This window comes from Pavona decussata, unplaced genomic scaffold (genome assembly GCF_977016875.1).
Source record: "Pavona decussata unplaced genomic scaffold, jaPavDecu1.1 SCAFFOLD_1370, whole genome shotgun sequence".
NCBI classification, from domain to species: Eukaryota; Metazoa; Cnidaria; class Anthozoa; order Scleractinia; family Agariciidae; genus Pavona; species Pavona decussata.
Window position 1 is genome coordinate 43,687 of NW_028146024.1, and position 16,319 is coordinate 60,005.

A 16,319-nucleotide genomic window follows, 5' to 3' on the forward strand; every position below is an offset into this window, starting at 1 on the left:
TATCACTTCTGTATTCTTGTCATTTCTGGGAAGCAATCAGCTAGTAGAGTGGGATTTAGCAGGAAATAATTTTACTCGCTCGCTCGCTCGCTCGGTCAATCGATTCCTGTAAACGTTTTTAGCTTGTTCCAGCTGACCAGTGCATAAGGCCGGGCTTGCGTTTATTTGATGATGTTAGGGGCTAGAAGAAAGACACCTTTAAAGTGCCCCTAACCCTTCAATTTGTTTTCTTTTGGTAGATTTCCATATCTTTCAAGAACTCATTTTCGAAAAATTTTTTAAGAAATATTGAATCCTTTTTTTTTTACGAGCGCTAGAAGTGAAGGCAGTCTTGTCGATATTTTCACCTATCATTCGCATTAGTCCCCCACTCGGCCAAATATGGAGCGTGACGTAAGAAAAGGACATCGTGCAAAAATATCCGAAGATTCGCGGTAATGCTTCAATTGTAAACAGGGAAAATGGTTGAATAATGTGTGTTTTTTGGATGCAGCAACTCTCGAAATGTAGAGAAAGGAATCAGCATGCATAAGATTCCTTCTGAATCCTTCTGGTGTCCTTTTCTTACGTCACAGCTAAGAAAGTGTCAAATATAGGACGCTTCTCATTGGCTCGTTCCTAATGAGCCCACGAGACAAAAATTTGTCCAGCGGGGCTTTAAGGGCGCAAAAATTTAAAAATTTCAGTAACTTTTACCGCTCGTAAAATAAAAAGGATTCAATATTTCTAAAAAATTTTTTCGAAAATGAGTTCTTCACAGATATGGAAATCTACCAAAAGAAAACAAATTGAAGGGTTAGGGGCACTTTAAGATATTGCAAACGAAATGATGACCTTCGCGGCTGAGACTGCTTAACTGTCGAAAACGAGGACATTGCGAATCTCAGATCAAAGTGATGAGCTGATCTTCCGCATTTGGAGCCCTTCAAACCAAAATAGTGGCTTACGTGGCTGAGAATACTCAACCACCCACAAGGAGGATATTGTTAATCTCAGTTCAAAGGAATGAATACTTCCGGTCTGGAGTCCTTCGATTCAGGTTCAAGACACAAGCCCTCGAAAACTAAAGCGAAATATCGGACTTTACACGGGTTTTTAAAGTCTCAAGACCTGGACTCTATAGTAGGGTAAAGGTTGTTCTTAAACGCCGCTTGCAGTATGCTAAATTTTGTTCATTGATTTTGATTTAATTTATATCAATTCTATTAACTTGTGCACTTCGACGTACAACGAAGGTGTAAAATTCCATCGACTGATGGATACATACATATAAATGCATAAATTTTCTTTTCACACGAATTCGAGAGTAGCTGATAGATAGTAGCGATGGATGGGATGGCTTTGACAATTTTGAAGCGAAGCATTGTTTAAAATTGGTTAAAATCACATGGAGAGTTTCACGGTCGGAAGAATATAGATGCAATGACTATACCATAATATATCCTATTAACTGCTATATCCTTTGTATTGACGAGTTGACGAATAGGAGCCTATTCTTACTTATGAAAGTGAAACTATCATCAGCCAAAGAAATGATGTTAGTTATGGACGTTCCTTTATAACTATCATCATTTATCATTTATTATAAAATTAGCAAAAAGTTGAAGTACAGGACGTACCCGAATGCAGCGAAGCTAATCGAGTCGGGTGGAGCAAAAAGATAAATACCCCAAGACTTTCAAAATCAGAAAAGAGGTAAAAGGAAAGGAAAACTAACCGGCTAATTAAGACGAATCACCGGTGTAATCTAGTAACATTGTTAGCTTTAGGCCATAAGTTAATCTTTTTCAATTGTACGCGCATTGACAGAGGCTCGGTAAAAAGCGCATAGAATAACTGTAAATTAAATAAAATTAAATTAATAGGACTGTATGGGAAATATACTCCCACGTGTTAAATTAATGAGTCATTCTTGCCGTGCATTAAATCACTTTTTTTAATTTCTATACAGTGTCATCCCAGTGGTCATGGCGGATGACACGTGGCATCACATGTGCGTCACGTGGGAGAACTTTGATGGGTTGCTGGTTGTTTACAAAGATGGAGAAAGAAAATTTCAGTCTGCTGCGTTTCGTACAAGCTTACGGCAGAATTTAGGAATTCAGGGTAATGTTACTTCATATACAAAAACTCTCTAAAAGTTTTTTTTGTTTTTGTTTTTTTTTTTAAGTAAACAATTTTCGCTTTTGACTCGTAATTTATAACTAAGGTTATCTTAGAGAGAATTGTTTGGTGGTTTGGTTGTTTGGTTGGTTGGTTTCTTTGATTATCTGTTTGTTTCACTTGATCTTTCCTTTGACCTTTGAATTTCTGAAGCATAAACATATACAACGACGAATAATGCTCTCTAACGAGATATTAACAAAATTAAGTCTCCTAATATTCAAGTATTTTTGCGTAAACAAATTGGGGGTAACGAGGAATTTTTCATTGATAATTAAACAACAATAATTCCAAAAAGCTCTAAGAGGATACACAACAATGTAGGGCATTGTCTTCCAAATTGAAACTTAATTATCTCCGAAGAAATACATGGTTAGCCCCAATTTCCTTTTTGAATTCTAATCTAATCTGCTTTTCCGACATACTGTAGTTGTGAGCCTCGAAAAACATCTCGAGATGTGTAGAACGTAGCGCAGTAGAAAAAACAGACAGTGCCCTTGAATCGATTGGCTCCATTTGTTATAGTTCATTAACTAAGCCTTAAACGTTTCTTCATAGGAGGAGGAACCATGACATTCGGTTTTAGATCTCCAGGAGTAAATTCACCAGTTATCCTGGGAAAACTGAGTGGATTCAATCTGTGGAGTTATTCAATCAAAGCAGAGGAAATACTCCGCATGTCACATGGATGCGGGGGTGAAGCGGGAAACATGAAGGCCTGGGAAACAGTTAGAAAAGGTTTGAAGACAGAAGTGATGGTAAAATGGAAGAGATCGTGCCGTGATCGAAAAGGCAAGTCATCTATGAAGTGAACGTTTTAAAGGTTTAAGAAACTCCGTCGGTTCTATTGAATCCGAAAAGATCTCTGATGAACAGCTACCTGCAGGGCGGGGAGAGGGGGGAGTCCAGGAACTAACTGTCCCTTTCAAAACTTGAGCTTGAATCAAAATGTATTTGTGTTAGAGAAACCAACACTTAACACCTAGCATAGTGCAGACCAGTATTCAAAGTAAACTTAAGGAGTGTGTGGAAAGTGACCGAAATTTGTTGTTGTTGTTGTTGTTGTTAATTTGTTTTTGTTTTTTTTGTTTTTTAATGGTTTTTGGTTTTTGTTGTTTGTTTGTTTGGTTTTTTTTTATCATCATGAATACAAGTCCTTCAGACGACGATATAACTTGGCACATCAATATACATCATGTCGTTGCAACTGACATCTTTAATACGGCAAACGGCAATCAGAGAATACCAAGTAGAATTTAAAAGATTCATGCTCTTCGAACTAATTTCGTTAATCGTGGATGTAAACCAGTGCAATGGCAGAGAGAAATTATTTTACATTGAATTCATAGAAAACAGCAAGGGTGGGGTAAATAGTTTTCTTCAAGATTTACTAGGTGAAATTTTCCACTTGCATTCCTGCTCTATAAAATTCCTTGATCAGTCGCTGAACTAAGAGCTGTTTGTCCAGGTAGAAAATGTTTCACTTCTTTTCCAATATGAAAGGCTTTTTCCTCTTCAGGTGACCGAGTTGTGGTGGGTAGCAACACTACAGTTTTCAATGAAACCGCTGTCCTTGTGAGCCCACCGTATAACAGGTCACGTGACTGGCATACCAAGTGTCTAAAGTTTCGTTTCATGATGAGAGGGCTTGGGAAGAAATCAGTAACAATTTATCAACAGCGAGATAACTATCGGCAAGTACCCATCTGGTCTTGGAAAGGGAGCACTGGTCACAACTGGATTTACGGACAAGCTCCATTGAGCGCCATATCGGCTTTTCAGGTAGGGCCGTGTATAACAGCTCTCATAATTAAGCGTTCTTCGAAGTAACGTTAAACGCCCTTTCTAAACTGAAGGCGGTGTTATACTTGGCAATGTCTAGTGCAACTTACCTAGCAACGTTAGAATTGAAAATAACGCGTTTCGGAATGCGCAAAGCGAGCAGGGACGTAGCTTAAAAAACCTCCTGCAGCGTGGCCGCCATCTTTCCGAAAAGTTGAAATTGCTACACTGGAATTATTTTTCAAGCTTACCCAATGTTTCTTGTCGGTGAATATCTGTTCAGAATATTCCAATTCGTTCTCACGAAATCAGATTGAAGTGTAATGATAAAGTGGCGTTTTCTTCGTAACGTGGAAAAATTAGATCAGTTTGCTTTCAAGGGGACATAGCAAAGAAGTGTCCTTTAGAGTGTGAAATAACGTTGGCTGGGATTTTCGAAAAGCCAACTTCAGCTTCAAAATTCGAAAAATGAAAATGTTTTATAAACTTTTCTGCAAATAACTACCGGGTGATAGTTGCCCTGGCCTGATAAGCGAAGCTTCGTAGGCTTGTGTGCTAGTTTTAAGAACATTGAATTTCTGCTAAACCGTGGTAACCTGATAGTGTCTCTCTGTGGATGAATACAATGTGTTCAGGGCGGCCATATCGCAGGAGCGAAACAAAAGAATTGGAAAATAACTGTATTGTTATGCAAATATCTTTTATTATTTGGCTCCTCCAACATGGCCGCCATGAAAACACTCTATACTTTCGCGTCACTTGTTCAGGTTTAGCCAATCAGAATCGGAGAAAATTTAGTGGTGAACTGTAATATTTTAGATAGCCACTGCATAAAAAGTCACACGAAACACTGCATGGTGCAACACCGTTTTTATGTTCTATCAGGGTACAGTTCTAAATCCGTTTTACCAAATAGGTCTTCATAAAAGGTAAAGCGGAGAAGATGGAGGACTTAATTGCTTTGACGGGACTGTATGTTGACGAGGATCCAGCTGGATATTGCCAGCACAGTCCTCAGTTGGCGAAACAAGGTAAAATAATGTATATTTTGCATTCCACGAAATACAGGTTAGAGAGCAAATAACCAGAATAGCCGTTTTGGACGGAAAAGGGAAGAATAATCAGTTCGCAAATTCGTTAAGTGTGTGTGTAAGACCTCAATCAAGTGATATCCTTTCCACAGACTCTTTCGAGTGAGTTCTGTACTTTAAGTTTGCAGTAGTCAAACTACAAACTGCAGTCCCATACACAAACTTCGGTTGCTACAACAGTTTTTTGCTACGAAATCTCGATGTCTAAAACAAACAGAAAAAAAGGAGAATAAAATTAAAAAACAAAAATTAGAAAGAAGGAGGTAAAATTTCATAGTTCCCTGTAATGTGCTTGTTTTAACCACTGTGTTATTTAAAGGAGCCGGCTCTACGAACCAGAAAATAAAAATAATGTTTCATTACAAAGATAAGAAAACAAGCAAACTTCCTTTCCAGCTTACTTTACGATTTCTTCGTTTGAATCATCATCATCATCAACATCATTTATTTGCCTTACTAAAAAAAAAAATCATTCAATTTACAAGTCAAGGTATTCTTTTTTAATTTAATTTATTTATTTATACAGGAATCTGGTTTAGCATAGCTAGTTTAAACAGAGTCCTGATTATATAGGAAATAAACAAATAACAGAAAATCAATACAAAATAGCACACTAATGGCGAGGAGACCTCAAGAAACCACCAGGCTTATAACAGAGGCCACCTCGGCTGTCATTAATAAACAGAAAATATGGTGCTGCGTAAGAGCGGCTCGATCAATTCATGAGTTTGCAGATAAAAACTGCAAAATTTTTCCTTAAAGGTGAAAAAACTAGATGAAGAACTAATTGATATTGGGAGAGAGCTCTAGATTTTGGGACCTGGGTAAAGGACTGTAAATTGCTTAAGATTTGTGCGACAAGAATGCGATCGATAGTGGTTTGGCTGTTCTCGTTCCATAATTATGCACTTGGCTACTTGTTAAAAACAAATTCAGAAACATGATTGAATGAATCTGAATCGGAATGAAGTGATCATAAATGTTAACTTAGACCCCGTTCACACAAATCCGGACACATTTGTGGCGTCTACGTTTTAAAGACTAGATGACAAATTTAACCACGCTTTAAAGCGTTTTCAAAAAGACATTCTTTCGGAGATCAAAAACGACTCTTTAGTATGAGTGTGATCTTGAAAATTTAGTAACTTTTAAAGGCAGTTGCAAAAGAAAAAAAAAGAAAAACTGTGCTTGAGTTATAATACTTTTTGTTGTATTTGTTTGTTTGCTTTTTTGGCTTGTTTGTTTGCAACAGCGCAGATTGCTATCTCTGTTTTGATGGTCTTTCATTCATTAGACTTTTTTCTTTTCTAGCCTGCAGTGAAAAGTTATCCAACATTTCAGGATATTTCTTCTCGCCCTCCTTCCCTGGGTTTTACTTAGATGACAGTTTTTGCACGTGGCAAATCACAGTACCAGACCGCAACATCATTCGCCTCACATTCCTAGAATTCCGCCTGAGGGACCACCCGACCTGCGAAAACTGCTTTCTGGAAATTTTTGATGGTGGCGACGAGACTGCGCCCTCGATAGGCAAAGTCTGCGGTTATAGCTATCCTCCGGTTTTTGTGTCTTCCTCAAGCTACTTGACAGTTGTCCTTCGTTGTCATGGTAGACCACCCATAGCAAGATTTAAAGCCTTTTATCAATCTGTTGCAGGTAAGCATTTCTTCTTTTCTTAGTCTGCTCCTTCAACATTTCTTAGTCAGTTAAACATGGTATAGTGTTTTAACTTTAAAAGGCCCCAGTCTTGAACGAATGGATCGTACATGTGCAGTATACTTAACTTTTTCGTCCTCTAAACAAAATCATCCAAACGTTCCAAGATAGCATATTTCTTCCGCTTTGTTTTGCAAATCGAATCATACTACAAAATCCCAAGTTATAACTTTTCAGGCTTTTATTCCATAGCTGTTTTAGTTTGCAATCTTTTGGGTAGAATTAGATTTACTTGAGAAAGCAAAATACTTGGAATAACATATATGGGATAATATAATATGAGGAATTTCGGGACTCATTGCATTCATTATTTTGGTTGAGTTTTTGTTTTATTTTGTCGGTTAGGTAGACGCAGCGTAAACGAAAGTTGGCCATCACCTTTGTTTATTATCCCCGTTTAGCGATATCAGACCGACTCAGGAAAAAAACGTTGCTGGTTGCGATATTACGTTTCCCTGTAATAGCTGAAACTATAGAGAAGTGGTTCCATAATTTCTGTGCTGGAGTTTGAACCATTGCAGGAGTTCATAGTTTGATGAAATTATGAGCCACATCGACTAAAATTGAACATGGTGCATACCTTTAAAATACGAGCAGGAACTTTCGCGACAAGTTATACAACTAGTAGTAATCAAAGATTGAGGAATGCGTTCGATGATCTCGATCCGAGGCTCTCTCTCCTTTGCCAAGTTGGTGATGATGTCATCCACCCCTGCAAAATCTGCGGGGGATGTCAGATACGCGTCCCAAGATTCATTCATTTAATCAACGTTGTCCCATAAAATCTCCACTCCAATCTGTATTAGGGGTGCATTTTTTCTACGTCGAACGCAATAAGATATATAGTTATAACATTTTCAGAGTTTCTAGAAGCTAACCCAAGGTATTCATCATTTCTGTCTTTAGCTCATGATGATCAAGGAGAGTCTTGTTCGCGTCAACAAGGTGAGAAATGTAATCCGGGAAGAACCAGTGGTTGTCAATTGAGGAACAAAAGCAATTCAATTTTTGTTTTCTATCACGCTCTTTAATTAACTTGCTAAAACCCGCACAGTTTAGTTCTCTACCAATAACAATCAATGCCAAATCTAAGCGTGCCGGCTTCCAGCGCTTGGCACCGGTTACGCAGTAATGTTTACTGCAAAGAGTTATTTTAACTCCAAACTAACCCTTTGGAGTTATCTGAATTCCTTTATTTAAATCCAACAAAGAAGTAAATGACTCCTTTTTGGAATAAGGATAAATCCAAACGAAATGCCCCCTATTGCAAAGTAACAGAGTTAATGCCATTTCCGTCCTGACATATATTTTTAACTCCGAGTTTGTTGGTTGTTTGCGTCTTTGGGGATTGGCCTTAATAACTATATTGCTTTAGTGTTATTCAACGATTTTCGTTAGTGAAGTGTTTTACTTGCCTTTCAAGTAACTAACTTGATTTGCTAATCAAGATCATGCACACATGTATCTAGGGTGTCCATCGAGCTGTAAATGTGAAGCGTTTGGTGAAGGTAAAGACAAAAGGATTCTGGTGACAGGAGACGACTTGCTGACAGTACCTAGCAACTTTCCTTTCAACACTAGAGCAGTGTAAGTTCAGGATCACCAGTTTAAAGGTGCTGTTGCACTAGGCAATTTTTCTTGCAACTTGTCGTGCAATTTCGTCGCGCCGTTGCGACACAAGTTTCCCGAATCGTTGCCTAGTGTAACATACCCTGAAATGAACGTGTTTTGCAACGTTTTTGTTGCAGTCACTGTTGTGAGAAGTAGAACCGACTTCTACTTCTCGCAACAATTGCGGCAACAAAAAAATTATGAGACATGTTCATTTCAGAGCATGTTACACTTGGCAACGATTGGTGCAACTTGTGTCGCAACAAAATTGCGATACAAGTTGCAAGGAAAGTTGCGTATTGTAACAGAGCCTTAAGCTTGTCTAACGTCTCAAACATGTTAAAATTGTCTAATTGCTCTTCTTCAAGGGGTATCAAACGGTTCCTTTGAAGTTTCCATAGCTCGTAAAATTTGGCTTTCGCTCGAATATATTTCAAATTTTCCAAGGGCGTTCCTTTGCTCGTAGTCGCATGTTCATTTTCGGCTTGGGTTATCGCAATGGTTGTTAAATTTCTCGAATTCTCCTTAGCGTGTTGTTGACCTACCTCTGGAAGATGCCGGACATGCTTTTATAGCTGCATTAATAATAATTAATAGAATAGTAGAAACATTTGCTAATTTGGGCTTTTTTTACCGCAGGTTTTTTAAAGAGAACCGAATATCTCAATTACGTGAGAAAGATTTCGCAAATCTTACAAAACTGGAGCATATGTGAGTATAAAACTGCACTTGGCCTCGACGCAGCGTCAACGCGTCTACACTATCTTGGTTAACTGGATGCTTTTATTTTCTTATTCTTGTTTTAAGTGACATGAGTTTCAACATCCTTCTTCGCCTCGATGGAGACTCCTTCCAAAATGTGCCGTCTGTGAAAACATTGTAAGTACACAAAACACCAAATTAGACTTCAATTCGTCGTTATTTTCGTTAAAGGTAGTAGCGAGAATAGAGTGATATTTGAGTAATGAGCAACAAAGCTTAGAGCCGCAACAACTGAAGCGCATTGTGCGCACCCACTTCTCGAAGATAGCTCTATTTTTGATTTTTCCTCGCGCCCAAAGAAACAAAGTGGCTACTCTCTATCTGTGAATAATTCAAGTGGCGTGCATGTACACCCGTCTCCGCTAATTCCACTCTCTTGGAATCAGGAAATCGCTGATTCCTTTTCCATAAAATGCATACACTACATTACAGCTGGGTGCGAGTCGAATATCCCACAATGTAATGCAACCAAACTACATCCATACATACGTACATACATACATAAACTTTATTTAGACATCTAAACATCAGTTACAAGATAAAAATTTAAAATTAAAACTGATTTACATGTTTGCCGTGTGGGAGTACGAGGAGGACAATTGGCGATCTATCTCATTTCTAAAATTAGTAAAAGATCTAATGGCTCTGAGGTTAGATGGAAGGCTGTTCCACAAATGTGCCCCACTGTAGCAGAAACTACGTTTCAAAAAATCGGTACGAGGCTTAGGCAGAGCCAATTTGTTGTCACTATTTCTAAGTCCATAGCCCGTGCTGATGGCTTCATGAAGAGAAGGCAAGACCGTTTTCAAGGACTTGTTGCAATCAAAGGTGGTCGTCACTCGTACTACAGTGTATTAATTCCCCATATGCGACTTAAGGCTTCTTCTATTTTTTTTTTTTTTTTTTTTTTTTTTTTTTTTTTTTTTTAACGTCGCAGGAGACTCAACTCCAACTTTTTTTGCTCTCTCCCGGCCGGTGGTCTCGCTGGACTTCCTAACCTTCGCGTTCTGTAAGTATCCGTGCGAGTAAGTAGTTGCATTATTTGCGTTTGTGTTTAACTGCTTACGTTCATCGTACTCGTTTACAAATACCTCAGTTTGATTTGGTTCATGAATCAGGCTTCAAGGTAAACACACTGGCTTAAAACTGTCGGAATGTTGCAACATATGAATCTAACTGCACTGTGATCGACAATCTTTCCTCTGATCTTGTCAGTATTCAAGATAACACCACGCCCCCAAAACCTTGGGGATAGCTGAATATGGGTTGCGCATACGTTGTCAAACCGCCAGAAGACAATTCTTTAACGAAATAAAAGTCATAACAAAATATTTTGAAACTTTTACGTTGATCCTAAAGTTAAGAGATTGGATTAGAGCCAAACGTTGAAACGTATGCTTTCCTTTTTATAGTTGATCATTTCCTGTAGTTTGACCGATAAAGGTAACAGTTGCGGTACAATATCGAATAAAGTGCAATTTCGTGAATTCATCTACCACGGCCATCAGGGGTGTTCATTAACCTGGATTGAACTGCATAATTGTTGGTTGGCTATCATGTAGGTATTGTATTGAACGCCTTAAAGACATGGTACAAATCACAGGAATGCTGGAACATTTGACTTGTATAAAACTTTACAAGGTTGTCTGAAGAAAGAAAACTTCACACATGCTATGCATGTAATTGAGATAGAAACTAGAGCATTTTAATTTTACTTCTTTTTTTCAGCGATTTGGGAAAGAATCTTCTTCGCAAAGTAGATAAGGAAATGTTTGATGGCCTATCACGTTTAGAAGTTTTGTAAGTACTGGCTTAAATAATCTGAACATCAACGATAAATATCTTGCTTTATTGACTTATAGGTGATGAATGCATATACTAATATAATTTCTATCGTAACTCCAATATTTTTGTTCGATGTTTAGGAGCCTCCGTTCAAATCAAATAAAGGAGACAGAATATGGCGCATTTGACAACAAAAGTAACTTAACTCATTTGTAAGTACTGGCATACTTATATCTTTGTATTTTCAGAGTTGTTTTTTGTTTACTTTGGCTTTTGTTATTTATTTATTTATTTATTTATTTATTTACTTATTTTTGCCTGTTTGTTTATTCGTCCTGTCCGTTTTCCCATTCCGTGATCTCGTCTCTCTTAAATCTGAAAGAGGTAAGTTTAGGGAAACAGGGATGGCGCAGTGGTGAGAGCACTCGCCTTCGCCCAATGTGGCCCGGATTTGATAGCCGGACCCGGCACACGTGTGGGTTGAGTTTGTCGTTTATACTCGTCCCTTGCGCCGAGAGGTTTTTATTCGGGCACTCCGGTGTTCCTCTTTCCACAATTCTTTTCTTTTTATGTATATCAGTGGAGAGCATTCGCAATTAGTTCTCTGCGCTAGTGTTCACCCAAGGAAAGTGATTTTTGTTAGATCCCAGAATGAAATTATCATCTACAATTAAAAGTGCTGCTGCGTATCAAAATTACAGATGAAGACATGCACCGTCCTCAAAATAACTGTGTTATAGTTGAAACTTTAAGATAGAAAATAGAGTGCCAGTGCATTCTCAATTTCCCCTTATTTTTCTTTGTTCTATAATTTAGATACCTTCAGGACAACAAGATAACAACGTTGCCAGATGGCCTGTTTGCGGATCTTTCGAAATTGAAGTTGCTGTGAGTATATGTGGCACCAAGATCTACACTCTTATTTCAGAAAGGAACAATTACTGTATTAAAATTTGATTCAGCTGGACTCGGCTTTCTGGAGGACTTCCAGTTTGAAAATAAGTGAAGAAAAAATTTAGCAGCAAAACTTTAGAGGCATTCGTCCTTGAGCAACTGACTGGAGAGTTGGGATAAGTGATTAATCGGTCGCAAGGCATATTAAAAAATAAAAGTCAACGTACTTCCATACGATTGACTGTTTTCAAGCTTACCATATTTTGTCTTTCTTTGTTTTTCTAGGGACCTAAGCAGCAATGAGCTGACAACAGTTACAAAGGAAACTTTTCGCGGACTAAAGTCATTAGAATATCTGTAAGTCTTTAAAATGGTTTCCGGTCATTCTCTCTTGGGTCAGGTCACAAACACGTCACGTGACCATTAGACCAGATGAAATTTAATGGTAAGCTATTACAAAAAGCGAAGTGTCGTTAGGTAGTGCGGGCGCTCCTTCGGCTTATATGTTTGTTTGTTTGTGTTTTTCGTTGCTTTAAAGTGGCTGTCAAGAGATGGCTCAGTGTACGATTTCCTAGTTTGGCCATAGTTTATTAAAGGCAATGGTTATGAAACCTGACAGACTTCTTTGTTGCGTTCGACGAAGGAGAACGCAAGCCTAATTTCGTTTTTGTGTCCTGTGTCTTTTGAGTTGGTGTGCCTGTGTACGGCTATGCAGAACTTTTCGAGATTGCTGTAAGGACACCCAAATAGCCCCCCCGCTTGAGTTTTGCAGGGGCATGTGTCGGCCGGGAAACTGGTGCGAACTTATGACGACTCTGACCTCGTTTTCGCGCTAGAGCCAAGCCATCTTTTTAGTCCCGTTTTCGTATAAGAGTCGCCCCCTCGTTTTCGCGCTAGAACCATCTTTTAATGTTGCTAGCGGGTCGAGTTTCACGTTTTGCGTGCTTGTTGGTGTGCTTGCTTGGGAGTTTGACCTTTTCTTGGCGTTTGGTGTGCTTGCTTGTCGAATTCTGGACTGTGCTTCCTGGCTGTGTGGACTGTTATCAGATAAGTTGTGTTGTTTACGCTTGAAGTTAGAGTTACTGGCATTTGGAATCTTGCGAAATTATTGCGAAAGTTCCTTCGTTTCAGCGGGAGTGGAGTTTCACGTTCTTGCATCGCTTATGGTGTGCTGGCTGGACGGCTGTGCTTCGTTAGGGAAGTTGCGTTGTTTAAGTTAGAAAAAAATACTTTCGGGTTAAATTTAGATTTATCAACGCCTTCACGAAGTGTGTACGACTGCGAAGACACATGGATAAGTTCAGCGTAGTGTTGTTTACCCGTTTCCGCCAACTTTGTTTGCGTTTTTAATTTTGTTGGAGCGATGGATGTGCGCACGTGTATGCTCGAGCTGGAAAGAGTTCGCTCTTCAAGCGTTTTCTCGCTTCTTTGCCAATTACAAGCGAAAGTATTGTGCATTTTTTAATCAAGGAAATGCTGTTTTCGAAGGTTTGATTCAAAAGATTAAAGCATAATTATGTGCAGCGTACTGGTTTAGCGAGGTTAAAAGCGATCGCGCGTGTTTCAATTCTCGGCTTGTGAATTAACAGCGGCCAAAAAGTCGCAATATTTAAGTTTCGCTTCATTCACTGTTAAAACTGGGTTTAGTGAACAAGTTATCCAGTCATCTATCAGTGGAAGACACGGTTACAATCTAAATCAGTTGATAGAAAATGGAGAAAACGTGACATTGCCTTTTGAGATGATCTCAATAATATTTATGCAAATTTGTAACGCTACGCCGAAGATGTCTCGTGGCGGCTTTCAATGTCTGCTCAAAGGCAATGGCATATGAACGGCCACGTTAAAGTTTCCCCAGTTCCTTGCCGAATTCTACCGTAAATGTTGTACGCTTTAAAATAAGATCAATGTTTTGGCTTTTATTCCTCTATTAACGTGAAACTCAACTCCCGCAATAAACGAAGGAAATGAACATATCGATATGCTTTCGCAAGATCCAGTAACTCTAACTTCAAAAGTAAACAATGCATCTTCCCTGATAACAGTCCACACAGCAAGGAAGCACACTCCAGAATTTGACAAGCAAGCACACCAAACGTGAAGAGAAGGTCAAACCCGACAAGCAAGCGCACCAAATATCCATTATATTATAAACACTGGGTTATACAATGATAACATTTTTTTGCGATTTAAATAAACATGTGAAAAACATCTGGCAGTTAATGTAACTTTCTTTTCCCAAATGGTCGAACGCATCTCACTAATCTCTGATTACTACTAGTTATATGTTTTTGTTTGTCTTTTTGGCCTTGACTCTGCACAAACAACAATTGAAATTGGAATGTGTTGGAACAACTGTGGTGTGAACGTTAAAACAAAGGATTGTGCAGGGTCGCGGCCCTTCGAACACAAGTTGCAGCACCATTGTTGTCATGGCAAGGTTTCCTAACCAGTCTCTCAGTTAACTATGGTTTGACCGTTCATGAATGATGAATGCACAAAAGGCAAATTAAATGTTAAATACTGCAAGGCATGATTTTTTTTCTGGGGCTCTGTTTCGCGAATTTCATTTTTATTATTATTATTATTATTATTATTATTATTATTATTATTATTATTATTATTATTATTATTATTATTATTATTATTATTATTATTATTATTATTATTATTATTATTATTACTTTTTTTTTGCGTTCTCCTAGAACTGTTTTAGTTTCTGAGTTAGAGATTCCCTGTAAACTGTAAACGCACGGAAACGTGTTGTTTGTCGCACTTTTGTAGTTCTTGTGTTCTTTTCACTTCAGCATTCTTGTTTTAAAAGGAAAGAGGCTTTAGAGTAAATATCTACAAGTGGGCTTTTGTATCAAATATTACTACTTAAATATATTTCACCTAACATTAATTTTTGCGTGACAAAATTCGCAGGAAGCGGGAAGTAATTTTTACGTCTTTTTCAAACAACAATCGCAAAACTTTTATGCCCTGTGGCAACATTGCCTCTTTTTCTTCACTTATTTATAATGTATTGTATCTTCGTCGCAGGTACCTGGATAAGAACAAACTATTAGAAGTACCATCTGATACATTCAGTCAACTGGCTAATCTTAAATCTCTGTGAGTAACTTTGATGACATTTAAGACGAGATTTTTTTTTAACCTTGAGCAATTCAAGAAGCCAGCGGTCAAAAATCCCATAAGAACTTGCGCGCGCATTTCGCTTTCGATCAGAACGCGCGGCCATGTAGTTCGATTATAGGGGAGAACAGCTTTTGTGACGTTTTTGTTGATAGTGGGAGAGTTGTAAACGATTTTATTCAATGTTTAACTCTGGTACTTCGAGAAGAAGATCTGAGAAACCTAGAGGAACCTTTTGAGGCAGTGAGTCCAATGTTTGTTTACCGTATCTTCGTTTGAAAACTGTACGGTCTGTACGCGATGGAGATTGTTTTTGCCGGCAGATTTCGACTCGTTCGTTTGGAGATTGAATTTCCTGAATTTACTTTACAGTATAGACGTTCAGAAATGTGTATTGTAACTTAGGAGTATTTGTTGTTTTACAATTAAATAATGAACAGTTGTTTGCATTATTCTCGGTGCTGTCTTTAATCTTATATTCGAACCTAATACAATTCATGCAGCGGGAAAGACATGACGGCCGCCAACCATTTTCCCGCCTAAACCGGCGCCGGTGATCGTGTCTAAAAGTACACACGAGTGACCACGAGTGACCACGAATGACCACGTCATAATGACGTCATTTTTATTAAACAGTCACTATTTAACCGCAAATGGACCGTTTTCGGACACCTAAATAGGTAAATTTGATACTAAATACATTTCCGAGAGACAGGGGAGAGAGCGGTAGTAAGAAGGAGGGGGGTGGGGGGTGTCTAAATTTACCGCATTTCGTTACCTTTTATTCCAACCCCCCTCCCCTTTTGTTGACTTTGCCTCTTCCATGCCTTCGCGCTTTTTCGACCGTAAAATGTTATTCCCGCCTTCTCTATACTTCCCCACTTCCCTTTTATCCCGTTTGCCTATGCGAAAGAAATTTTTCAGAAAAGCATGAATAGTTGACGGTGCAAAATATGTATTAAAGGAACTTTCTCCTAATAAACTAAAACTAGTTTCATGCTTCTAGCATAAAAAGGTCGTTGTCAGTGAAATAGCGGTGGTGACGAAGAGATTTGCGTCGAGTATAAATAGAATGTGTCGAGACGTGCACCAAAATTTATATTTAGTCCTTTTAAATGGCAGCGTGGGAATTTTTAACCGGGGTAATTATACCGAGACTCAGAAGACTGTAAGTTTTTATATCACCAGCTTAGTACCCAGATGTAGCCTTCCGTTTACGCTCTTATGGCGGGAATATTTATCTATGAAACAAATTTTATATTATACCTAATTTTCAAGAAGACTTAGTTTCATGAAATCGAGAGACTAGCATTTACAAGGCTTTATTTTCGCCTTTAAAAAAATGCAAATGCTACAGACGTGAAAACTGCAAAGGAC

General features: G+C 38.4%; 1 protein-coding gene across 1 annotated transcript in view; it reads left to right on the plus strand.

Annotated features, from left to right (window-relative positions):
* Positions 1–15,335, plus strand: part of LOC146448135 (uncharacterized) — a 48,926-nt gene extending 33,591 nt beyond the window's left edge. The window contains exons 17-31 of the mRNA XM_085102702.1: positions 1,952–2,106; positions 2,722–2,955; positions 3,683–3,945; positions 4,862–4,976; positions 6,348–6,692; positions 7,659–7,697; positions 8,222–8,339; positions 9,003–9,074; positions 9,171–9,242; positions 10,063–10,134; positions 10,854–10,925; positions 11,051–11,122; positions 11,727–11,798; positions 12,090–12,161; positions 14,850–15,335. Coding sequence (XP_084958828.1) covers positions 1,952–2,106; positions 2,722–2,955; positions 3,683–3,945; positions 4,862–4,976; positions 6,348–6,692; positions 7,659–7,697; positions 8,222–8,339; positions 9,003–9,074; positions 9,171–9,242; positions 10,063–10,134; positions 10,854–10,925; positions 11,051–11,122; positions 11,727–11,798; positions 12,090–12,161; positions 14,850–14,925 — 1,849 coding nt within the window. The 3' untranslated portion in view covers positions 14,926–15,335. The remainder of the gene's footprint in view (positions 1–1,951; positions 2,107–2,721; positions 2,956–3,682; positions 3,946–4,861; positions 4,977–6,347; positions 6,693–7,658; positions 7,698–8,221; positions 8,340–9,002; positions 9,075–9,170; positions 9,243–10,062; positions 10,135–10,853; positions 10,926–11,050; positions 11,123–11,726; positions 11,799–12,089; positions 12,162–14,849) is intronic.
* Positions 15,336–16,319: the final 984 nt, after the last annotated feature.